General features: G+C 26.0%; 1 protein-coding gene across 3 annotated transcripts in view; it reads left to right on the top strand.

The window, feature by feature from the left end:
• The window catches only part of LOC129975271 (ubiquitin carboxyl-terminal hydrolase 24-like), a 95,388-nt gene that overhangs the window by 37,511 nt on the left and 30,638 nt on the right, over window positions 1–27,239 (top strand). For 2 of the 3 annotated variants that reach the window (XM_056088405.1, XM_056088349.1), the window contains 25 exons: window positions 685–792; window positions 893–988; window positions 1,713–1,871; window positions 2,280–2,363; window positions 2,585–2,731; window positions 3,961–4,092; window positions 5,383–5,494; window positions 5,690–5,766; window positions 6,479–6,616; window positions 7,660–7,713; window positions 7,933–8,045; window positions 9,100–9,277; window positions 9,439–9,537; window positions 10,758–10,871; window positions 11,514–11,603; window positions 11,966–12,051; window positions 13,780–13,864; window positions 13,998–14,174; window positions 14,267–14,460; window positions 18,578–18,746; window positions 18,825–18,978; window positions 22,129–22,287; window positions 24,397–24,619; window positions 25,131–25,192; window positions 27,024–27,209. In XM_056088405.1, the coding sequence (XP_055944380.1) occupies window positions 685–792; window positions 893–988; window positions 1,713–1,871; window positions 2,280–2,363; window positions 2,585–2,731; window positions 3,961–4,092; window positions 5,383–5,494; window positions 5,690–5,766; window positions 6,479–6,616; window positions 7,660–7,713; window positions 7,933–8,045; window positions 9,100–9,277; window positions 9,439–9,537; window positions 10,758–10,871; window positions 11,514–11,603; window positions 11,966–12,051; window positions 13,780–13,864; window positions 13,998–14,174; window positions 14,267–14,460; window positions 18,578–18,746; window positions 18,825–18,978; window positions 22,129–22,287; window positions 24,397–24,619; window positions 25,131–25,192; window positions 27,024–27,209 (3,196 nt within the window). The remainder of the gene's footprint in view (window positions 1–684; window positions 793–892; window positions 989–1,712; window positions 1,872–2,279; window positions 2,364–2,584; window positions 2,732–3,960; window positions 4,093–5,382; window positions 5,495–5,689; window positions 5,767–6,478; window positions 6,617–7,659; window positions 7,714–7,932; window positions 8,046–9,099; window positions 9,278–9,438; window positions 9,538–10,757; window positions 10,872–11,513; window positions 11,604–11,965; window positions 12,052–13,779; window positions 13,865–13,997; window positions 14,175–14,266; window positions 14,461–18,577; window positions 18,747–18,824; window positions 18,979–22,128; window positions 22,288–24,396; window positions 24,620–25,130; window positions 25,193–27,023; window positions 27,210–27,239) is intronic. The other variant, XM_056088457.1, reaches the window with a different exon arrangement.

Here is a 27,239-nt window from a genome sequence, read left to right as displayed (position 1 = left end):
AATAATCCCATTCAATTTATTCAAAAATCTAATGAATAAAATTCTGGTATTTTGATGTTCAGGTGTGTATGTGCCAAAAATGGTGTTATACTGATAAAAAGCTCATAATTTAAATAAAAATAAAAAAGAATTTAAATATCTGTCAGACTAGCCATTCAAAAAAAGAAAAATCATACACATGTGTATCAGATGCAAAACAAGCTAAAGACAGCCAAAGAAAATAAAAAAGCCAGAACAAAAAATAAAGATGCAGGCATAAAAAGAAAACATGCAGAATATCTAACTGACTCTAGCAGAAGAGCCTATATAATATTCTGCTGTAACAGTATCATTGAAAAACATAATTAGTAAATAATAAAATTTACCAAAAATAAGTAATTTAAACTTACAAAATAGAAAAATAAATAGACAAATAAAAAAAACTATATAAATAAATAATTGAAAAAAAAATTTAAAAAATAAACAGGAAAAAAATATGTATGTTGGCTCAGTCTAAAGTAGAGTTCATAATCAGGAACAAAAGGCTAGACAATGAGTTTCAAGGTAGATATTCAATATAAGTATCAAAATTCTGGTATGCTGTAATCTAAGCAATTTCATTGTTACTCATTGATTAAAGATTTTCACTTTTTAATATGCTTTAAATGAACCAATTTTAGTATGCAGCGTTTGTTTATATTGCAGGATGGACAAAATACACAGATTGTTGATAACATACACTCCATTATGTCTGCAGCTTCATCCAAATTTAATGTGGAACAGTTTGATCATCTTTTACTTTTAGTGCAGGATGTAAGTTCAATATTTATTGAATGTCATAGATATATAAATATGATTACAATTCTGTTCAGTATTTATTGATATTAAAATATTGTTTTGCTATGATTTTTAGAGCTGGGAGAATAGCACAGATCAAATGAAAAAGCGACTTTTGTATTTCATTGGACGTATTGGGAAAGAAACAAATCAAGGTCGAGCATCTACAAAGGTATTATAACATAGCAGTATCTCATCCCCTTAAAAATTTTTTTTAGCCTTTAAAAGTTTAATCATTCATAATATACATAATATTGCTTCAATTAATTTTCATGTACAATATATAAAAATAACAACAATATATAAAAATAATTTTTGCAAAACAAAATTTGTTGACTGCAAACATTTTATGTAAGTTACATGAACAAAAGTGTATTTGATATAAAAACTTTTCAGATGTATTTTTTTTTTTTTAAATTTTGAGAATAATGGTTATTATTAGAAATTTTCTCTCCTCTTCGGTTTGATTAGATATTTTTTGTCCCTTTTAACTATATCAAAAAAGGCGTGATTGATTTGAAATAGATTTTCAAATTTTTTCCAGTATTCAAATTTTATCTTTGACATAAAAGCTGAAAATTGAATTGAACTTTTTTGACTATTTAAGAATAACATTTCTTTCAAATAAAAATTTAAATAAAAAATTCTAATTAACTATAACCAAAATTTGAATAATTATAAATAAAATTTCAAAGAAATTTTTTTAAATGTTCAGATTTTATTTTTGATATAATAAGTTGAATATGAATGTCTGAGTAATTAAGGAATATTTGTTAGGAATAATTTCTTTTTTAATATAATGCATGCAAAAAATTTTGATTGTGATTTTTGAATTTCTTTAATAATTTCTTGCCATTCTTTATAAATCTTAATTTTTCTGAAAATTTTCTTTATAGGTTGTAGAGCTCTTATGGGACCTTGCTCATGCTTCTTCTATTCCAATGAATATAGTAGAATTAGCTCTTCAAGAGCACTTTTCTATTTTATGTGAAGTAGCCCATAAAGATCAAATTAAAAAACAGTATTGTGTGAGATGTATTGAAGATATTAGAAAGGTAAGCTATCAATTTAAATTGTTCTTTTTATGAGAATAAATATTTATATTTTAATAATTTAAGGAAATGAAATTTTTGAAGAATTTTCATATATTAATATTTAGTATTTTTTGAAAGTCCTTTTGAAACAGTAATAATTATTTTTGTTTGTTGAGGAATTTGGTCTTTATTTCCTTTTTAGGAAATAATTATATCAATATTTTAGCTGTTATGGGATAGTAGTTGGAATTTTTTGAATCAATATATTTTATAAAGAAAGAGGAGGAAAAATGAACATAAAAAAATATAAAAGTAAAATAATATTATTTATCCAAATTTCTAAAAAATACTCTTATGTTCAATATGTTTTTCTCTTTTTATTAACCACATTTCTATGTATAAATATATTATAATTTTTTCCTTTTTTAGGGTGTATCTGTTTTGCCATCTCTTCGACTGTTGCATAATATTTGTAAAAATATTTTGAAGTCTGGTGTCTATAAACAAGATAGAGTAAGTATTTTTCTTTTTACTAAAATAGATATTTACATCTTTTACTGTTTGAGAGAAAATTAGTTGAATATTGAAACAAAGAGTTGTGGCTTTAGGTAGCGATATTCAAAAGACTGGGAAAATAAATTTTTCATAGGATCTAATTCATTGTTTTCTCTTTTATAAATTGATGTACATTATTTTTATAATTAGTAATTAAAATGTTTTTTGAATATTTCTAGGCTAGTTTGCACGAATTGAACAAAAATCATGATATTATAAAACTTGTGACAACTAGTTTGGCTGCCTGTCATAAACAGGCTGTTGAAGCTGCAAAGGGTGCCTTGAAACCAACAACTTTAGTTGATGGCAGATACTCGCATGAAGATGTAAGTCCATTATTACCCAATATTCTTAAATTTCAGACTACCATAAATGGTTGAATTTATTAAACTTTTAGAAAGTAGTTGATATTTTGATAGAGTTCATGACTGAAAGTACATCTATACATGCATTCAATCATGAGATGGTATTTTTCTATAAAGTAACAATATTGAATAATATATATATTTTTATTATACATGTTAATTCAATCAAAATAAGCTACATATTCCCTTTCAAATGAAATTTAACATAAGATTTTCTTCATATTCATTAAGGTGTAAAACTTGTCCCACTCTTTTTTTTTTTAAATTCTCAATTGAACTTTTAAATATATAATGTTAGATGATCTTTAACATTTTGATACCTTAAATTAATCATTTGTGTTTTTAAATAGTGAAGGCAGAAGCTTTGTTTGCAATATAATTTCTTCTTTGAATTACAAATATTAATAGTTTCATTTTTTTTTATAAATCAGGGGTGTTTGTGCTCCGGGGAAACCCCGGAATTCCGGGGATTTTGAACTTCGATAGCCGGAAATTCCGGGGATCGTCGTTCAAAAGGAAGTAGAAATAATAATGAATTATTTATTTTGATCTGGGTAATTTTGTTTGCTTTGAAAGCAGAAAACGCAAGGTCAGTGTGTGTGGTGAAAACTTTTCCTTTCTTTCTCCAAAGGCAGTGATAATGCGTGAAAAGGGGGAAAAAACTTCTTTTTTGTTCTTTCCTTATTGCGAGTTATGACTCATTCCCCCGGTTCTCGGACATTCTCTTCTGGATTCTTTTCGGCAAGTAGACGCGGCAGAAAAAAAAAAGGGAGAGACTTCGTTCGACCAGATGTGCGATCACGTGACCTGGGTTCAAAGGTCTTAATTTTGCAAAAAAAGTAATTCATTGAACTTTTATAATTAGGTCATTCAATACTTCATAATTGTAATTTTTCATTTCCCCCCCCCCTTCTCGAAACTCCAAAATGTCGGTAGTAAGTCCGTAAAAGTTTCAGGGGATTTTTTGGGGTCCCACAAACACCCCTGATAAATGAATAGATACAATATTTTTTTAATTCATTTTTTGTCATTTGTGGTTTATAACTTGGTTTGATATGACTTTATTTTTAATACCTATTCAAGTTTTTTCTCTCCCTCTTATGTGTATTTTTGTTTTAATTTTTTTATTTACTTTTTACGTACAATTATTTTTATTGGGATTAATTAATTCTTTTCCCCTCTCATTTTAGTACGTTAATGAGCATTTAAGTTTCTTACAATTTATCCTCCAAGACGGTGCACAATATTTAATATGGCTTAGAGCAAGAGAAGTTTGGGATGCCTTAGTGACAAATCCAGATTCTTGTGATAGAGATAAAGAGGTAGGTTTTCATTAATTATATTGTTTACATACATTAAGTTTTTTGTCATTGATTATTCTTATTTGAGAATAAAATTACTATTTTATAGAAACCTGGATCTATTTCAAAAGCACATTTTCATGTCCTCCACTTTCGTTTACCAAATAAAGAATGTTTTGTTAGTGTTAATCAGTGTATTATTAAAATGTTTGAGAGAACTTAAAATCAGATTTATGCTAAACATATTGCAATTACAAAATTTAATTAATGTGTGGTTATTGTTAGAGTGATTCTAATGTAGATAATAAAGTTGAAAATTTTGATTTTTTTTTTTTGTTTTAATTTCTCAGATCTTGAATGTCTGTTTGTTCGAAATGTAAACAAATGTATTTTCTTGTCAAAGTTTGTTTTAGAATATAATTCAGAGACTAAATATATTTGTTATATTATAAAAGAATATAGAACATTTTGCAATCCTAGTCAATACTTTAAAATATTAGTTAAATTTAATTAAAAATATATCTGAAAATTTTTTGTAAGAAAATTGTTTTCATGGTCCTGTAGTCAATGATTTTAGGCATAATTTATTAAAATATGGAGAATTTTCAGAAATGCTTTAAATTGCATTATTGTTTTATTCTTTGTAATGATTCTAATCTTCATCATAATGCATATGCATATTTTAGATTTTTATTTAATATTCATTAATATGCTCAGCATTGTTTGAATAAATTCTTTTAATGAAATAATTGTTTTTGTGTAAAACATAATACATTTTTATACTAAAAATAATAATTTTTTTGTGGAATGAAGCTACAAACATTTCTGATATTCTTATACTTCTATTTCTAGTTTAAAATAAGTAAAATATGTTGAGAAATTTCTCATGCATATTTAAATAAAGGTTCAAGAGTAGAGAATTGTCAGTTATTGTTTGATATTACATTAATTTGAATAGGTTGTTTCAATGTTATTTATTTAGTTTGCATTAATATTCTGAAATTTATTATTTTCATTTTATGGCTATTAAACAAGAAAATCTTTCAAAATCCTAATTTTTTTCAAAGACGTTTTGTATTAAGATTATAAACTGTTTATTGAATGAATAATAATAATAATAAACATTGCATATATTCAATGATTATTCTATCCAATGATAGTTTTATTTCTATTCATAATTGAAAATCAGCATTATATCTGAGAGCAAATTTATATATTTATGAGGAATTTTAATTGCATTAAAAAAATTTTCTTTACTTAAATCTTATGTAAATAATAGATTCTTTTTTTTTTTTTTTTGTCATTATAAAGGTGTGCTATGATTGGTTTACAAGGTGCTTGCAAGATCTGGAATCAGAGACACAGTCTTCACTTTTTCAAACAAAACTTCTTAAATTGGAACCTGCTAAATTAACTTATACAGGTATGCATTCTTGGTAATTTAATATAATAAATTTGGAAAAATTAAATACATTCTGCAAAATTAAATAAAAATGCAAATAAAAAATGAAAATTTAATGTAAATAATATATTTAAACGTGTATTTTTTTTATATGATATTAAATAATTTTACTTTCAGACTAAATCATTTTTCTTTTTTCATATTATTATATCTTAGGTTTCCTCTGCTTCAGAACATACTTTGAAAGTGTCAATTCAGCAGATCACAAATTAAAAAGAAATTCTTCTGGCTTGGTATGTAGAAATTAAGATTTCTGTTACATTTTTTTTTAATGCTGAAACAAAAGTTTTTAACACAGAATTTTCTGATTACAATATGCCATTAATTTCAGTTATATTATTTTATTTTATAATTTTAATAATCATATTAAGCTAATAAAAAAGCATATATAAGCTTATAAGCTTTTTATCTATAGGATGTTGTACATATATATTTGAGTCCATTTGTAAAGTATTATACATGTTTTGAGATCATTTATATATTCAGTTTTTTTTATTTTTTATGAATGACCAAAAACAGGAACCAGTAGCTACATTAGCCTCTAGAGTTTCTTGTATACTCCTACAGCATGTCCCTCCCTTTAAATTTTAATTAAGAAAATGAAGTAACTATTTTGATCATTTTCTTTTTACATTGTGCTCTGTCCATGAAGTCAGTCCAAAACTTTATTATAGATGTATAATTTTGATATCAAACTTGCATACCATGTTTCATTACTTTAATTTGTTGTGCTTTCTGTTATTCCATTCATAAATAGGCAGATATTATTAATTTTTTTTTCCGATCCCTCTGGTTGTCTTCTAACGCCTAATGGTTTAACAAATTCTAAATAACATATTTTCCTGAATATCTTCCATACATTCACTGTATTGTGCTTTTTAGTTATCAATTTTATTGTAAAATATTGATGTTTGAACTAATTTTTTGTTTGCTTCATTTTTGTAGAATGTTGAAAAGTTAGAATTAAATGGAATTGATTTCTTATGGCAAACTGCTTTATCTAGTGAAGAGCACATAGCAAATGTTGCTATTGAATATTTATTAGAAATATCTTATCATGCTTTGGTGCCTAGACTCAAGAAGGTAAATATTTTTATAATTAATCAATTTTTATAATTATAAGACTTAGATTTAATCATTAATTATTTAATATTTGTAAGAGATAAATTATTTAATATATGTAAGAGATTAATTATTTAATATTTGTAAATATTTCTTTGCTTTGTTTTATATTTCAAGAATACTGGAATTCTAATATTTGCTTTCTACATTGCTTTTATAAAATTTAATTAAAAGATTACAGCATAAATGAATGATTAATGCTGTAAATGTTTATGTGTATTAAATAGTGAATTCATTTAATTGGAATGAAGCAAGATTAAAAAATCTTTTTAGCTTTATTATTTTTTAAGTTACATGAAAACCACTCTTCCGTACCGAAACATATTACAGATACTTACATTGCTGTATATTGCGGTGAATTTTTTTTTTTAGTGTAAAATATATTGATTTGATTAGGGTGCTATATAGAAAACCCCCCCCGAGATATTAGTTCAGATAAAAATTGCTGGGTTACTTGCTTTTAATTTAAAGAATCCGTGAAAGTTATCATGTGCATGTATGTAAAGAAATCGTTATTGTTTATTAAAATAATGCATTAATTATTTTTAAGCAAAATTTGGTTGTCAAAGTGCTGTTTTTTTTATTTAGAATTTTGTTATAACTTGGGATTTTCTGTTAATGCCATGTCATAGACAATTTTCTGTTGTTTAACATCCTATTACAACATTGAATATTCTAAATTTGATAGTTATGAATTTAAAATTTTTAATTTTGGATCTTGAGCAGTCTTATTCTTAAATATTATTCATTGACAATGTAATTATTAATGAATTAAATTACTAAAATGTCTCTTAGCTGTTTGAATTTATCTTCAAGTAGTATTGAAATAGTAATTCAATATGCTATTATTATTATTTTGCATCTAAAAAAGGATTTATAATATAGCTTTTAAACTTTCAATTTTTTTTGCTTCTTTTTTTTTATTAATTTTTTTTGCAAATTTATTGTTATTTTTGATTATTTTAAAGTTATATGATTTTTAATATTTTTTCCTCCATATTTAGGATGTCCTATCTCTACATAATAGATTTATTAATGAATGCTACAAAAGATTAGAGGTTAGTATCATTGTTTGATAGGAGTTTTAGTACTGATCTAAAAAAGTTATACTGTTATTTAGTACATAATGTATGAATTTACTTTTAAATTTGTATTTGTATTAATATTAGATTAATATTCTATTAAATTTTTTTTTTCTGTATTTGGGTATAAATATCATCATATATTCTGTGATTTCAAAATTTACAAGTAATAAAATAAATGACTTTTTATTTCAGTCTCAGTCAGTGGCATTGAGTTCAAATGCAATGGTTACAGCTGTTTCCAATGCTACCAAGACTCTCACTGCTGTGTCCGTGCTTGAAGTTGCTGCCTCTCCAGCAGCTAAAAGGTAAGCACTAACAACATTTGAAAGTTATTACTATTCTAGAAAATAAATAAACTTATTGGGAAATATGTTAACATGATGATGTTTATAGGCTGGCTTACTAATTATACATTATATCACAAGAACAAATGTGATTCAGAAATTATTAAAAATGCTATATGGTTGAAAATTTTTAAATTTGTCACATAGTTACTTCTGAAGTATCAGGTGTTCAATAAAAAATATTTTCAATGTTTTTATTAGTTTTATAATTAAAAAAAGTCAGGATTTGAAAGTTATTTAATTAATGTAAAATTTAAAATTATGTTATGAAATATTTTAATCTATTAGTATTTACTTATACATCCTCACTGGTTATTACAACAATAACAATACTGGAATAATCTTAATACAAACAACTAACACTTCAATAAAGTAATTATTTCTTGTGACATATAAATTATGGCTGTTTGTATTTGGATTCTGTATTATTTGGAGCAATCTAGGAGAATAATATTTTAACAATAAATTAAACTATATGAATAGATTATTTATTTAAGAAGAAATTTATATTTAATTGTGAATAATTGTGGAATATTGATGCTTTAAGTTGAGATAATTAACGTAAGCATTTTCTTTATATTTTAGTTTACCAAACAGACATTTCTTTAAATAAATTATTATGTGTGCAATAAATTTGGAGCCTTTTTGATTTGGTTTAATAAAGTACCATCATAAAATTTATTATATTGCATTAGTAATTGAATTGGCATTCTGTTGGTATTTATTTTATTCTGCTTTTTAAGAGAGAGAGAGAAAGAAAGTCTTAAAGTGAGATAATAATCCACATCTAATACATTCGTTTTTTCTAAAAGTTTGCCCTCATTTAGTCCACTCATGCTTTTTATTATATAAATTGGCTTGATGTGTAATTTATTAATTGATATATAGTAAAAAAAAAATTATTTTAAATTTATGAATAAGGAAAGTTACATTTTTTTTCATTCAATTGAGAAATTTGATAGATCTTTTTTTTAATGTACATTTAAATGGATTGAACATTTTTTTTTTATGTTAGAGCTGAAAAATTTCAAAGCATATGTCGTTTGCTGCAAATTGCCGAGAGGTACATTTCTTCCATTGAAGAGAACCATTTCTCTCCAAGAACTATTCTACCTCATGGAACATCGTTTATTGGCCATCCTTTACTAATTAAGATATGTGTTGATTCATCAAAAGAAGAACACCTAGTTGTAGTGAGTGTTAATAATTTGACTTTGACTTTATTAATTATATTTATTAAATGACAAGATAATGTTTGGTTTCTCAACATAAACTAGCATTTTTAAAGGTCTTTTTAAATATTTTAAACTATTTTTTAATTAATAATTTTAAACTATTTTTATTTTTTATGCAGTCACATAGTAATGAAACTCTGGGGTCTGTAAAACAAAGAATTGCTCAATATCTGCATCAAAATCCAATGCAAGTTCACCTTTACCAAGAAGAAAATGTGGTATGTTAATATAATATTTATATGCAGTTTTATATTGCTTATTTTACGTTTTTTGAGGTTTGCCCAAATAAAAAGTTGTGGCAGCATTGTATCAAATAAGTTAATGTGTTAGCCAATGGATGACATGGTTGTATTCCTTGTTGCATATACATAGTTAATGACTTTTGTTAATATCCTTATTTCTAGAGTTATTTCTGTAGTTTTTTGCATGTTGGATTCCTTCAGATCAATATAATGAGCAGTTATTCAATTTTTCAAACATAAAGGAAACATGCTTCACTAATTTATTGCTGGATGAAAAATTTATATAGAAATCATTATCTCACATGGTGCACTATACTCTGATGACATCAGCATTATGAAGCTGGGTGTGTAAGAATTAAGGACTTGTCATGCCCTAAGCAAGCGCTCATTGCGACCAAAAGTAATAATTTTGTCCATGAAGGATCTCATGTTACAGAATCATCAGATCACCACAAGTGAAATTCCTGTTGTATTGTTGTTAAATAAAAGAATTAAACATCACATAATCCACAGAAAGCTTGGCAGAGTTTGTATACAGTGGATATCCAAGCATCAGGATCCATCAGCAATTCAGGAGTTCCTACTTTGAAGGCATCTGCTTCCTGCATCGGTTTTCAATTAGTCAGAAATGTTAATAGCAATTACGTATAGTTCCACATGAACTGTAATTATAAACTTATTGCAAGATGAAAAAGAGAAGCAGTGTCTCGCATAGTGCCTTGTATTGCATGATGTACAAAATTTCTTTGTGTATGATTGTGATCTCCTTTGCATTTGAATACACATAATATATATGAATTTATAGGATATAGTATTTTATGCAAGATAATTAACTAAATTTTTCTATTTCATGGCAACATTTTCAATATTTCTTGCAATAATGTTCCTTTTTGTCTGTATTTTGCATTTGTTTCATTATTTCAATAATTGGCATGATTTTAATTTAGAAACATATTTTTGCAACATCATAAACAAAAGAATTTATCTTTAAGTTATGTGAAATTTGGTATTTAGAAGGAAAGCGAATGTATAATTGGGCTTATACAAAATCATTTAGTTGCAAAAGTGTGTAAAATTTAAAAAATCAGCTATCATTAACTAAGAAAATAATTTCTTAAAATAGTTTTAAGTATATTTTATGACTTGATGATTAAACAAATGCTTAACATTTTCTTATGATTTTCTTTTCTTTCAAGCAGATTCCTAAAAATAGAGAACAACAGCTAATGAATCAGCTAAATATTCGTGATGGTCAAGTTCTTATTATTAAATGTGTTGGTGGTGGAATGTCAACTGCTCTTTCTTCACAGGTATTATATCCTTTGAAGGAATTTATATATTTTCCTTTTTTTAATACTTTATTAAATTTTAAAAATTGTATAAGTGTGTGAAATCAAATAATATTATAATTAACATTAGTATCTTATGGTACATTCTTTAAATTTAAACTGCCACTTGGCTGTAATCATTTATGATATTTTTTCTTATTATTTAGAATGCTCATGTTTACAACATAAAAAAAATTATTATTTTGTGTAAATCTACAAATATTGATTTACATTTTTTTTGGTGAGAATTTTTAAGTAAAGTCTCGTATTTTATGTAGTCCATTGATTCTGGACTTGATTTTATTAAAAATTTAAACAGTCAGACATAAAATTAAAAAAAAAAAAGTAGTCAAACTATCTCCTACCATTGTGGCATTATTTCTAGGAGAGGTAGAGCTTTGAGTCAGATCTTTGAGTGAGTCAGATACAATTTCCATTTTCTGAATGTAGCTTGCTTGCATTAGAAAAATTATAAGATTCACTTCAAAATAATTTTTATATAATTTCAAAAATGGTGGCAATTAAAATTCCATGACATATTTTTAAAAAAGAATTATTTTAACCTTTTTATTGACTTTCTGTGGAGTTTTTTTCTGTTATTTTCAAACAATGATTTACTTATAGGACTCAAGGACTTATTCTGGCTATGGTTCCTTAACTCTTCTGTCTGATTGTGCAACATCTGGAAATCATGTTTCATATTTCTTGGATCAAGTTAGTTATACATTATTTTATCTTTAAAACTGTCTGGAAACTAATCTGATGTCAATCTGAATTTTTGTTATTTTAATAAAATATATAATTTCTAATATTAGCAAAAATTTTTATTCTCATACAATAATATTTTTTGTACTATACACACAAAATTGAATTTAAAGCATAATTTAAACCAATATATTTTTTTTTTGAAATATTATTCTCATAATGATTATAAATGTTTGTGAAATTTTTTTCCTCTACTTTTTTAGTTTAATATTGCTGTCCAAATTTTTTTTTGTAGAATTCATTAAAAAAAAAAATGGATTCTTCTTAAAAAATAGAATAGGTTTTGTTAAATCATGATGCATTCTTTTTAGGAAAAAGTTTTACCTGGTGTAGTTATGGCAGCTGGTGGACAAGTGTTTGAAAAATTGTATTTGCTATCCACACATGAAGATCCCAGGTAATATTCACAATAACAATGTTTCTTAGATTATTCAGAAACAATTATATTTTTCTGCTAAATACAATAAATTAAATATAAACAATTGAATGTGTGTTAAATAAATGATCAATACTATTTGTATCAGGACTCTAAGACTGGCATTTAGGACTCTAAGACTGGAATAGTTATATTGCAAAGAGGTGATATTTGCATTAAAAGCATAACTGACATTGTATTGGAATTTAAATTATTATTTTCATTAATATATATATATATATATATATATATATATATATATATATATATATATTTGTAAAATTGTGAAGTATAGTTTACAATATATACTTGCAACATACTAATACTTCAAATAAATTCTTTTTCTTGTTTTGTATTACACAAATAAATAATTTGCATCTGAATACACATAAAAATATGATAATTACTTGCATAATTTTGAGATAAGTTAATAAAAGAAGTTTCTTTCCTGTGCTATTGATTCCTAAAATTAAGAAAATCCTTCCCAGAGAAGCAGTTATAATTCCAATCAATAAAATGGTATTTTTTCTAAATCTTTAAATTGGTTGAAGTCAATGATTATGATACTCTTTATCCAAATACTCTGTATTCCAAATTGTAACAAAATCGCCAAATGTGGACATTTACAATGATTGCAACAGTTTGGAGAGCATTTTAATGGTCAATAAACATTTTGGGAGCATGGCTTCAGACATTAATTTTAAGTATCAAATTTTGAAAACTGATATTTGGGATTCCATGAGTTGTTTACTTGATAATTTTAATTTCTGCATTTGTTTCATAATAGATTCACTTTTTAATTTGCATGTCCAGTAATTTGTAGTTCAGTTAAATTCATGTTTTCTGTCTTATTATTTTTAAAGGATCTTTTTAGAAACAATTTTAACAGCAAAAAAAAAAAAAAAAAGCTGTTACCAAAGATCCAAAGATGGTTAATATTTTAAATAAAACCTTAATTAATTTTTCTTAAATTTTTCAAAATTGTTTTTTTTTTTTTTGCCTTGTTAGAGAAATGATTATAAATTATGTTTACGTTTGCATGTATCATATTGACATCCTGAAATATTATGAAATTATTGTGTCAGATATTTATGCCATGCTAATTTTTAGGATTTTTGAAATATAATCCATGAGAATTTTCTTCAGAATTCTAAATGTATTTGAGATCAAAAATTTGAAATGCTGTTCTGTTCAGTCTTAGGAATACTTTCATTAGAGCTTGAAAGTGATTATTTTCAAATTTATATGAATATTGCAAATAAAGTAGTGAAAACTATGAGAAATCTTTGTCTTTCCCTTTCTTCCCTACTTCAAAGATTGATTTTTTTCCCATTCTTGAGATGCATTATATATACATTTTGCCAGTTGTAAGATGACAGATAAAGCAAAAATAATTATTGGTTTAATTAATATTTCATAACTTTGTTATTTTCCAATATGGATGGTAAAATTTCTTTTAATTTAATTTACAGTTTGATTTTATTTGAAGATTAATTTTTGAAACAAAAGCATCAAGTGTTGCATATTTTTAATATGTTAGCTATATTAAAAGTGGCAAATCAAATGTCATGCTTTAGAAAACAACTATAGTGAATCCCTCATTAATTTTGCATCTAATTTATCTTAAATTTTTGAATCTGAGAATATTTTTATCATCTTTTTTTTTTGTATAAAAATTGTTATATATTTTTCCTTTTTTTGTAATTTTAGAGTCACATCTCAAGTAAGGAATTTGTTACATCTTATTCCTACTGATCCTGCTATATTGGATGCATTGGATTCAATAAGTGCCAAAGTAATTAATTCAATATACTTATAAAAGTTTTTTTTAAAATCCATAATGGTTTATAATAATTACTGTTTCTAATTTGATAGTAAATTTGTAACAATTTTAGATGTGAACATTTTTTAAAAATTTTTATTTTTAGAAAGTAACTGAAATTCCATCACCAACCACTCCAAAGAGCAGTCCAAGGTCTAGTCCTAAAAAATTTACTGTCACTTCACCAACCAAAGAACGATGTGAATCTCCAAAAGAAGTCTTAAAAAATTTATTTGATGTTTCGTATCAGATTTCTCATTTCAAGCTTTTATATATTTTAGAGGTAAAGTCGTCATAATTTTTTTTTTTTTTTGATTTTTCGAAATGTATCTAAAATATTTATTTCATAACAATTTTATAAATTGTTTTTCATAGGCTTTAAGTGGAAAGCTAATGCCCGTTTCTCAGGACACTAACACTGTACAAAGTGCTCAAATGTTTAGCAATGATTTTCTTTCTGCTGGTGGTTTGACTTTAGTATTAAAGGTACTACAAAAGGACAGTATACCAAATGATGTGGATTATGATATTCGACAAGGGTGTTATTTAACTGCTTTGGCCATTGCAAGGTAAAAAAAAGTGTAATGGAATAATTTCTGGATTTTGTATAATTAATAATAATAATACTGATAAAAAAAACTGTGCTTTTAAATGCTTAAATAATATGAAAAGAATTCTGTTGACTATTTGTCAAAGTTATGTTTTAGGTTGAAATATTTATATGTATGTTTGTGTTGTGCGATACTTAATATCCAATAAATAATAATGCAAAAGCTTAGACATTGACATCACTGAATTTAAAATTTAGATTTATGATAGTAGAATTAGAAAAGCTTTTAAACATATTCTAAAACTGTTTTAAAATTCTATAGTCAAAGTGTCAAAAGTGTCTAGTGTCAAAAAAATTCTATAGTAAAATTTTATAGTTATTTTGTTTACTATAATAATAGATTTTTAGATAAAAACAGAAATTCACTTTTGCAAAAGTTTAAACTTAATTGCAAGTTTCTGCAAATTTTGATTAGCATGTACAAATTAAAAAAATATGACATTATGGATTTCGAGCAATGAAGTGTCTTGGTAGTTGAGATTCTGTAAGCAAAAGAAAATCATATGGATGAGGTTATAATTTGGCTAAAAATTGAATTTGAACTTATTTCGAAAATTTTAGCTATTATTAAATAATTAAAGATATCTGTTTATCAGGTTTTATCTACTGGAGGCATGTATAAAGGAAAATGCAATTCTGAGAGGTCACAGGTGAAAAATAAATGTAGTTCTCATTAGATCCAAAGACGCATGAATACCCAACAGGTGATTATTTGTGAAATTCAAAGGTCACTGGGATTCTTGGTAACAAAGGGTTTGGTTTGTAAATGAATTTTGGAACAGGAAAATGATTCATTACAAAAAGGGGGGGGATGTTCTAATGTCACATTGCAAGTCCCAAAGAATGTTGTGTACTTGAAATCAAATATCATATGGACGGAAATGACAATTAGCGATATTCATTAATGAGAAAGAATGGAATTTGGATGGCCCAAATTGTTGGATATTGTACTGTTATGACTTGTACAAAGAACCTTAATGTGTAGTTGCAGATAAAGTGGTGGCTTGGTGATGATTGATATTTGTTGAGTCTGTAGGTGGCCATCACTGGGTATTTTAGCAAGACAGTGCTTTGTTTCACATTGTAAGCAAATTTCTGATTTAATTCTCAAAACATTAAAGTTCTTAACTAGCCGGCTTGTAATCCAGATTTTTAACTCAATAGAAAATCTTTAAGGCATCATATGCTGCAAAGTTTACAATAATGATAGTTAATATTCTTATATAAATGAACTCTTTCAAGGATGCACTGTAGGGTGGAGCAAAAATGACCTTAATTTTTTTTTTTTTTTAAGATTTTAATTTGGTAATAATGCAGAAAAGTTGCCTTTTAGATTTAAAAACGATATTTAAAAATTTGGTTGCAATATTACATTATCTTAAGGTGCCACAACAAGCTTGAAATTTGTAAAAAAATTGGAAAAATGGAAATTTTTAAAAAGGGCCTTTGAAAATTTTTCTTAGATTTTATTTTGGTAATAATGCGGAAAAGTTGCCTTTTAGGTTAAAAAAAAAAAAAAATTTAAAACTTTGGTTTCAGTATTACATTATCTGCCTCAAACAGAGAGCTTAAAATTTGCAAAAAAAAAAAAAAAAAAAAAAAAATTTTTTTTAAAAAGGGTCTTAGATTTTAGTTTGGCAATAGTGATGAAAAGTTTGCTTTTAGGTTTAAAAAGAATTTAAAAAAAATTCTGGTTGCAATACAACAATATTTCAAGGTGCTATAATAAGCTTAAAGTTTCTAAAAAAAAATTAAAAATATTAAAAACTTTGTTAAAATATTTTTATGAATTTTTTGTTCATATAACGTTACAAAAGATGATTTTAAATACATATATAAGCATTACAATTGGAAAAAATTATTAATTACAAAGTATAATAATAATAAAAAATTTGTATGTCCTATTTTGCATTTCATACTTCTGTATTCTTAATTATTACAAATGTTACATCTGCAAAATGTTTGTTTCTACTTCAATGCCACATTAAACTATTTTTTAAATTAAATTTTGGCATATTCACACATGAGTCAATTTTTGCTCTTATGTATCATTCTCTTGCGACTGAACCACAGACATTTTGAACCAATTCGGCCACCAGTCTCGCAGCTCTTTCCACTGATTACATGTGACAAGGAAGCTAGGGAAAGTCGATAACTATTGGTTTCTATACTATTTGGTTTTAGTTTCTATACTATTTGGTTCAGCTTCAGATGTCTTCTGTATGAAGTTTTAACTTAATATTAAACTGCAGAGGCACTTGGTAGTTTTATCCCTTCTTGTCTGTTTGATGGATCTAGTTGGTTTGCCTCTTTTTGTAAAGAACACTGTTATTCTTCAGAGTTGTTACTGTCGCCAGTAATCGTTTCTAGTGCACTAGTATTTTTTATCCGTTCTTGTTTAAAAAATATTCTCTGTAGTTCTTTACTCTTTCTTGCTTTGTTCTTCCTCAAAATGCTTATGGTTACAATATCAATATTAACTATTACCATTTTCCTGTTAGAGCATTTATCATATAGAACCTTGTATTCCATAACTGACACTCTTTTTATACAAGTCAGCAATATCAAATAAATGTCTAGTTTCTTCTTTATATTCTGTGAAGTTGGAATTAAACTTATCTGAACATTTTCTGCTTTTAGACTTTAATAAATTCTTGTATTTAGCATGGTAATCTTTTGTCATTTGTGAAATTCTTTTGCTAGAAGCACCGGGAATAGAAGGTCTTGATCACATTTGTTCTATTATGGGAATTAAAGTGTTGCATACTTCGCTTCCAGAAGGATTCTTTTCTGAAGTAATTTTGAGGTTTTGCTAGATGCACCGGGAATAGAAGCTCTTGATCATATTTGTTCTATTATGGGAATTAAAGTTTTGCATACTTTGCTTACAGAAGGATTCTTTTCTGAAGTAATTTTGTGGTTATGTCTAATTTAACAGTAGTATTAGATTCGTCAGTAGTGTGTTCAATTTCACGCAAATCATTAAATTTCCCAAACATAGAACACTCTGATATTTTATTTTGTCTTCTCTAATTTAGACTGAGTCATTTTTACTCACAGCGAAGCACACTAGCACAAACTAACAAATCAGTTACACAATAGATGAAGGTGAGACGTCAACTCAACTGAACTCTGCAAAGCTACTGATTTGAAACTAGCTCTGTCCTTGTCACTGGACACAGACAAATATACGCCTTACCTCAATAAAAACTGCTTCATCGACGACTCAGTATCATGCCAATGCAATAGTAAAACTGTTTTATACTTTTATTCTTATGATAATGCCTAATGAAAGCTTTTTATTTAATAGACAAAGAACTCAAAAATCCTGAAAAATTTGCAAAAAAGTGTGTTTTTATGAAACTTAATGTCCTTGCGGCACCTCAAGGTATACTCTAATGGTTTTTTTTTTTATAATTTTTATTTAACTTATCTATACTAAAAGGCAAACTTTTCCATGCTATTACAAATTAAAAATCAAAATTTGATTATTTCGTAAAAAAAAAAAAATTAAAATGTAGTAAAAATTTCAATTTTATGAAACTTTAACGTTCTTGCAGCACCTCAAGACCTACTCCAATATTTTTCATATTTATAATTTATTTTATCTACTCCAAAGGGCAACTTTAAAATTAAAGGCAACAAGTTAAAAATCAGAAATGGATTTTTTCGTTCCACCCTAATGTGAAATCAAGCCTCAAACCATGAAAGATTTAGTTTCTTGGATGGAAATTTATATTAAGAACTAATAAACAGGAATTGATATGCAGCCAGTATCTAAAATTTTAAATTTTATTTATTTTTGTTTATCTATTTCTATCTAAACTTTTGAGACAATATTATTTTTGTTTTTCCTGTTAGGAAGAAATCCTGTTAGGAAGATTGATTAAATATATTTTGAAATCTTTGTGGATTTTTTCATTGTCTAAACTTTTGCATTGTAATATAAAATTTTAAAGCTTTCTTTTTTCTGGCATTTGATCTATTTCTATATTTAGAAAGTTGTTTCAACTAAGTTAAATACTTTTGGATATATCATAATTACATTATAGAATAATCATTTTTTTAAAATATAGATTTTTGTTGTGTGGAGAAACTGGGTTGGAATTATCCTATTTGTTTGGACATCATACAGTATTTTCTAGTGGTTCAAAACTCTCTATAATTGAATATTGTACAAATACTGGAATATCTGATGATTTGTCAAGTGCAGTAAAGAGATTAAATGCAGTTAAAGCAATAGAAGTAAGTTATTTTAATATCCTTTATTGTTTGGATATTTTGTGTTTTAAAATTTTTGTCATGTGTCAACTTTTCTTGTAGACAATAAAATGTGCTGATCTTTTGGAAACACTTCTGAATCTTGTTCGCCTATCTTGGGCTGCAGCAGCTGGTAATTTACTACTTGTAAATTGTACTTTACCAATTAAAGAAGGAACTCATTCATGCATGGGTAGAAGTCGGCAAAGCAGCACTGGTAAATTTCATTGCTTTTATATCTGATATACTCTTGAAATTACTTTTGCATTATTTTATACCTGCTGACTTGTGATTCGTTTTTCAAATAAAGAACGTTAAAAGATTTTGGGGTGTTAGTGTATGAGGAATATTTCTATGAAAAAAAAAAAAAAAAAAAATGCCAGCACATTTTTAACTTAGAGAACATTTTACTACCAAATGCATATATATTTCAGAAGAAATAACTTTATCATTTAAGATAAATCTTTATTTTAAAATGCTGCTGAAGAAAATATTAATTAGAATCAACATTTGATATTGCTCGTTGAACTATCTTAATTGAATATCGCTCGTTGAATATCACAGTAGAATATGTGAGATTGCAATTATGAATTGGAAAAATGGATTATATTTAATTTTAAGAATAAATAAAATTTTAGCTCAACTTAAAACAATTAAAAATATATGATGCGGTTATTTATTAAAAGAATAATCTTATATTTACAGATCTTTATGCTATTTTAAGCCATTTTACAATCAGTTTCATCTTGGTATTTTTTTTTTATGTATTTCATCGGGTTTTTTTTTTTTTGTGTCATTTATCACTGCATACAAAGCAAATGTTTAGTTTATGCACGTGATTTGGGAGGACTTTTGACTTCCAGTTTATTGGTATTTCCAGTACATATGTCCATCAACTTCCTTCAGTGTAACCTTTCAAGGCTTGCAAAGAATAGTTATTCTTCTGGCACAGGTACTGAATTTTTCTTAAATCTTCTACTCTGGGGAATAGCAGTCTTGGAGATGGAAAAAAAAACCCTTTTTAGGTAGGTTCTGAGTTGTTCACACAGCGTCAGAGAGTCTGATGTTTAATGAACCTTGATTTCAGTAATATTCTTTGAACATCGTCCTCTTGCATTAGTCCAGGAATGTTCTCGTTCATCCAAATTGCAAATACTAACTCTGGTTTTTAAAAAGAATTTTGTTACCATTCTAAGACATCATTAATCCTACATTGATTTCAGAGACTTGTAAGGAATTGAATTACTACTGAGTTATGTGAGTCTGCTGCAGCATTAGAGGTTGCGATTTGGAACCTACACGGATTCAACATTGAAAGGGATAGGGTTATTTATTCCTGCTTTGATGTAAAAAGAGGGATATCTTTCATTTGTGTTTAAGTAATGTTCATTTTGATGGAACATGATTTATGTTTATTTTTTTCCCCCTCCTGAGTTCTGTTTTGTTTACATTCATAATAAGTAACTGGGATTCATTCTTGATGTTCAGTGTTTTCATTTTTAGGATAAAATTCACTGCAAGCTTTATATTTTGAATTCTGAAATTATGTTTTCTTTCTTATTTTGGAATGTGTGTCTTTTGATGTATCTGTTTGATGTATTCATTCTATTTGTGTCTTTGATGTCTTCACAAGTACATAACTTTTCTACCTATTTCATCAGTGTAACACAATTATGCCTTTAGTGAAGAAAATGATCTTTATGTTTGGGAAGTGTTCTTTACTTGATTTTATCTGTTCTTATTAAGTTGGAGAATAGTTCAAATGTTGTAGCCTGTAACTCTGACATCTAACTATCTAATAAACTTCTCAATTCAAAGAAAAAGTAACTATCAATATTTTCTCGATGTTGTTGAAAAAGTTGTTTGAATCTTTTTTTCCACTCGTCATTAAATCATTTTAAAATAAAATTTTTAGCATTTTCATAAACTTGAGCATCTCTAACTAGCTCCTAGTATTCTAAGTGCCTCACTTGGAAAGAAGCTGATTGAATATACAACCAACATCTTTCTCAATCCTCAAAAAACTTAATTGTTTTTTTTTTTTTTAAATTTATTTGAATATAATTTAGTATCAACCTCTCTAGGATAAAAATCATAATCTCATTTTTTGTGTTTTAATTTAGAAAAATCAGTGTTAGCCTTTTGTCAGCTCTTTTACATTGTCTGCTATTTTGAATCAATCTTGTATTTTAAAGTTTTCTAACTCGAATTCTCTCTCTTTTTTTTCTTTCATGAGCAGTTCTTTTGTTCTCTTTTCTAATAGTAATTCTTCCTTTATCTTTTTCAGTAGCAAGTCTCTTTCTCTCTCTCTCTCTTTTTTTTTCTGTAGCAAATTTTTCTTTCTTCTTTTTCTTTGTAGATGCAAGTCTTTCATCCTTTTCCTTTCCATTATTATGGATGTAAATAAGTTTTTTATAATCTGCTCTTTGTACCTATTAATTCTATAATTTTGAAACATCGCCTTTAGTAATCCTAATTCTTTGGCTATATCATCTAAATTCTAAATCTTCTTTCCTTCCATTAGCCAGGTATACCATTTTAAAAGTAAATTAAAATTCATTTAGAGTGTACTTTATACAAACAAATAGAATTCAAAGGCAAGGATTTGCACTTTTTAAGCAGATTTGAGATATTTTTCAATTGCAAGGCTTTGCAATTCTTCGAAATTTCTTCCAAATTTTATGTCGAGCCATATATTGAGAGCCAATTTTATAACTGTTTATAAAAAGAAAAACTGCAATACTTAATATATTTACAAATATGCTATTTAAGCCATTTTACAGTCAATTTCATTTTCCCATCTTTTATGTATTCCATTATGTTTTTTACACATGTTAATGTATATATTTCAAATATAATTATAAAGTGAAATTTCAATCCTGACATATGAACTTTATTTACGTCAAACTTGAAAGCATATTTAATTTTTGGTTTTTGGTTATAGAAGTAGAATATAAACTGGAATCTGTATCTTTAATCTGATACTTATTTCAGTGTTTTCTGTATTCTTTGCCTAAGCAATGCAATAAGGACAGTCTGTTATTTTACTGTTTAGCTTTACATATTAATCTGCACTTTGTAATTGTAAATATATGATGAAAATGAAAGATTCTGGAGTTTATTATTTCATCCATTTTAGGGTATATGTTTGAAGGATTTTTTTTTTATGTGAAATTTAGAAAATTAGTTTTTTTATTTGTTATATAAAGAAAATTAATTTTTATAAAAAAGCAATGACATTTCAACTGTTAAAAAACATGTTTTATAAACATAGTTTTATTCTTCTTCAATTTAAAGGTTAATCAGTAATGATGCTAAATTTCAGTTTTCCACATTTTGCTCTCTATTAAAAATGTTTATATTATAGGTAGCAATGCTAGCAGTGGCAGTGATAGTAATGAAGGGCTTGTTCTTCATGGAGGTGTTTGTGCTCAGCAACAATATGTCAGAGAAAAAGATGTCCTCCTGTCAGTCAAAGCACTGGAATTTTTAATAACATGTATTAAGATGCGAACTGATGTTTTCAGTAAGTTTTTTGTCTTTTGAAAGTTTATGATTTAATGTGAAATACAAAGATATTGAATTTACTTTAAAAAGTAATCTCCCATTTCTCTATTTTTTGACAAGTGTTTTTCAAAAATAATACTCATTAAATAAATTTATTTTTTGAAAAATCAGTTTTTCTAGTAATAAAGAAAATTATTTAGTATAGAAAAAAAGAAAATAAATTTGAGTGTTTGTTTGAGAATTAGTGTTTTTGTCTTAAATTATTCTGTATTACAATTCAAGAATAAAAATGTACCTATATAAATGAATAGTTTATTTAAATAGTAATTTCATATAACAAGGATTAAATATAATATTTCTTGTATGGGTTTAAAATTAAAATAAACTAATTAGGAGCTTATGAAATTTTACTTCATGTTGCTTGAATGATATTCTGCACTACTTAATGTTCAGTTTAACCCATAAATTACATATTATTTGTAATTTCTTTGAAAGATATATATAATATTTGTTTTATAAAAGAAGTAGGCAAATGAGTTTTTAGATTTCATTATTTTTTACAGTTGTTAACACTAAACATACCATAACCAGTCAAATGGCCGATTATGAACTTCAAAATTGGCATATTGTCTTATCATAATGCACATTTGACTTCATGACTTTTTCTAAGAATTATATACAGTTAATATTCTATTTTTTAAAATTCGAATTTTGTTTATTTTGAGTAATAATTGTTGTCTACTGTTATCTACCATAACCGGTCACTAGACCGGGAGAACAATTTATTGCTTTATAAGGTTATTGGATCAGAAATTATGATGTATTCCATATTCAATGTATTGTATTCAGTTAGTTGCACTTTTCTGTAAAGACTGTTGTGTCGTTTGTTTAAATCAAAATAACTGTAAATTAAAATTTCCAGAAAATTCCTAAAATTTTAGATTGCCATTTTAGTGTAAAAAAAAAGTAACAAAAAAAAAAAAACTACTTTAGTTGGAGCTATCTACCAAATCTCAAATAAAAGGGAATTAACCAACAATTGCGAAACAAAAAAAGAGATGACATGGAATGCTTTTTATCGAAAATTTTCACAACAGATAATTGTAATCTTCCAATTTATAAAAGTAAGCAAAAAAAAAAAAAAAAAAAAAAAAAAAAAAGTACTTAGTTTAAAGCACAAATCTGTAAAAATTGAAAAAAATGATAAACGTTTACCTGGGACCATTTCATATTACAATGAAACTAAATTTGGTGTAGACATGGCCAATCAAATTGCAGGGAAATATACTATAAAATCTAATTCTTGCAAATGGCCTCTCCAAGTATTTTTTAATATTCTTGATTTAGCTGGCATAAATGCTTGGATTTTGTACAAGCAAACAACGAAAATATCTTGAGACAAGATTTTTTCACTCTCGTTAGCAGTAAAACTTGTCGCCAATTTTTGAGAAGCCAGTGAACTTTCGTAATTCTTAATGTTGTATAGAATCAATTCTTTAATGCCATATTGAATTCATGTCCTGTGAGAGCTGCATATTCTCAACAAGAAGGCAAAAAGTAGGAAAAGCGGGTGTAGTAATGGTTTCAGAAATCATATATCTTTAAAGGGCTATTTTCTCTGAATTAAATTTTTAATCATTGTAGGTACTGATTAATTTAGCTACAATTTAATGTCTTTTAGCTAAAAGCAATTTTAACTGTCAAAAAAGTTTAATGAATGTAAAGAAATGTGCACAGCAATTGTCTTTTACAAATCAATCAAATGGAGAAAAAAATTATTTCTTTATGAGAGAACTCACTCCTTATTATGAACTTGAGTTGCATCACTCATTTTTCCAAACAAAAATGAGTGATGCAAACTTTTAAAAAAACGTAATTGTATCTTATGTATTAAGCAGTTATGAAAGTTCTTCAGTTGGAGTTTATTTCATCTTCCTCTTTTAATCACAACGCTATTAATAGATTTCTATAAACTATACATGCTTTTATAATTTGACCTAATTTATTTTTTCTGTAGAAAGTTGAATTTATAAAGTGTGATTTTTTTTTCTTACACACAATGTATTAATACTTATGCTTTGCAGGAGTTTGCTGTTCTATTCTAATTATAAAAATATCTTATTTTCAGGTAAATTTGTTACAGTACCGTGTGTTAGTGAGTTTGTTATTGATATTATTCTGTGTTCATCAAGCCATGTTGTAAGGCAATGTGCGTTAGAAGAATTCAGTAAACTGAGTACTACAATGGTGAATTCTCCTGTTACTCCAAGAGATTTTCTTATTGGAGTTCTTCTGAAAGCTCGTCTACCGCTGTGGGTACAGTCTAGTTGTATAAGAGGTGATAGTCAAAGGTAAATGCATTTTTTTTTTTCATTTCAGAAATTGCATTGTTTTGTTACTTATAATGTAAAAAGTTAAACAAAGACAAATTATTTCTTTAGTTGATTGTTGATTTAATCATTTTAGAAAGCTGCGATGCATAGGATTCGATGCATTTTTTTATTAAAAAAAAAAGATAAGATAATCAAATTAAAAATTAAATTATATTTATTTGTGCCAAAATTGAAAAAAAAAATGAAAATAAAAGTTTTGAATATTTTTAAGATGCAAGGTATGGTGTAAGATGATATTCTTTTATCAAAAATCCAAAAATATCAAACTATTTTTTGTTTGGTTCTGAAAATTTTGAAAAAATTACTATTTAATGAAGTTTTTCAATGTAATGATTTAAAAGCTTAATGGAATTATGTATATATATATATATATATATATATATATATATATATATATATATATATATATATATATTAAAAAAATAAATTTAAATTTTATTTTTGATATATTTCTTTTTATGTTTTTTAGACTTCTTAGTCAGTGCACTGAATATTTTGAGCTTGGTTGCAGACTTCTTCATGGTCTAACAGGTATAATGATTCTAAACTATTCCGAAAAGTTTTAAAACACAAAATTTCCAAGCAATAAAGGATATTTAAATTACTTACTTTTATTGCTTTAACTGCATTTAATCTCTTTACTGCACTTGATAAATGACCCAATATTCCAGTATTTGTACAATATTCAATTATGGAGAGTTTTGAACCACTAAAAAATACTGTATGATGCTCCAAAAAATACTGTATGATGGTTTTGAATGAATGCCAACGCAGTTTCTCCACACAACAAAAATCTACATTTATAAAAAAGAAATTATTATTCTTTAATGTAATTATGATATATCCAAATGTATTTAATTTAGTTGAAACAACTTTATAAATATAGAAATATATCAAATGCCTGGAAAAGAAAACTAAAATTTTATATTACAATGCAAAAGTTTAGACAATGAATAAATTCATAAAGATTCCTAATTCTGAAAATTTTAGAAAGCATTTAATTTGTAAAAAAATTGAAATAGGTTATATGCTTTTAATTAAGCTATAGTTTTGAATGAATTTGTAACCTATTTTTAATACCTCACTCCAAAACAATATGGGGCACTGTTTTTTTTTTTTTTTTCAATGAATCTTTAGTTACTATTTTTTTAAATGTTTAAAGTAGAGAGTTTTTGCAAATTTTGCTGAAAATGAATGAAAATGAATACAGAATTTTATGTTATGAAGCATGACTTTATAAATTTTTTCCATTAAAAAAACAACCTTAGAATGTTGAAATAACTGTTGTAACTCAATTTTGAAATGTTATTACTCAATTTTGTTGTAACTCATTCTCAGGAAATATAAGTTTGAGCCTTTTCAGTAATGAATTTTATCATTCTTGAGATGGATTTTATATAATTCTGCAATATTTTTAATATATCAAGCATATTTTGTATAAATTTATTCATTTTATTGTTCAGTTAAACATATTTGGCTTCTTGGCATTTATTCTTGGCACACATTTCATTATTTTATGTAGTTCAGCTTTTTTAGTTCCAAACCTGTATCATGTCTGGAAACATTTCTTCATGATTCCAGAATTAAAAAAATAACAAGGAAATAATTAAAAATGATGAATAAGAAAGCTCTATGACTTCAAATATTCAATAAATTTTAATGCTATGTTTTAAACAATTTTTTTTATCATATTTGCATTTATAAGTATCAAAGAATATATAATTTATATAAAATGCCACAAAAGTGTTAAGAGCTTTTTCACATTTGGGGCAATTTTAGAAACTGTTATTAAAATTTCCATACATATTCGGCGTTTTTTTTATGTTACATTAACCCTCTAAGAAGTACAAATGACCTTTTCTGATTTCTTGCTCATTTCAAGAGCCAATTATTCATGCTTTAATATGTTATGCTCATAAAATTCTAAGGGTAAAATATTTAAAAAAAAGTTTGCTTTATTCACTTAGAAAGCTAAATTATCACACTTTAAATAGGGGGGCAGAAATGGATACTTAAAAGAATTACTATTAATTTGTGAGTATCAGTCAAAATTATAATTATGAAATTTATATATTGTTTATTTAAGTGCTTTAAAATATATTTTAATCTTAATTTAATACATGATTATTAATTTTGTTTTATGCTAAAATATGTGGTAAGGTTGCAGTTAATTTGCGGAGGATTATGATTTTTTAATTTGGATGTTGATGATTTAATTGATTAAAACTATTTAGTGATTAGAAAAATTAGTTAGTAATTTTCTTTTTATGTAGAAGTGTCTGTAAATATGATAAGCATTAAAAATTTGTTTGAAATTATTTTTTGGCGCAATGAAATTATTAATTGAAGCTTCTCCTCACAGATTTCGATCAAAAGCGCCTTCATGTTGATCCCAAACAAATGATTGAAGATGAAATTGCATGGCTTCAAGGATTTTCTCCATCATCTTCTACTGTACTTCAGTCTGCTGATAGTGCATTGATGGCTGGTCATTTTCGTTTTGTTAAAACTCTCTTGACTTGCGATGGTGTACAGAAGCAAGAAGTTGGTATGATCAACTATTTTTTAAAAAACCACT

Source organism: Argiope bruennichi, chromosome 1, assembly GCF_947563725.1.
Source record: "Argiope bruennichi chromosome 1, qqArgBrue1.1, whole genome shotgun sequence".
Taxonomy (NCBI): Eukaryota; Metazoa; Arthropoda; class Arachnida; order Araneae; family Araneidae; genus Argiope; species Argiope bruennichi.
The sequence above is the reverse complement of the archived record's forward strand: the minus strand, read 5'-3'. Positions and strand labels throughout refer to the sequence as shown.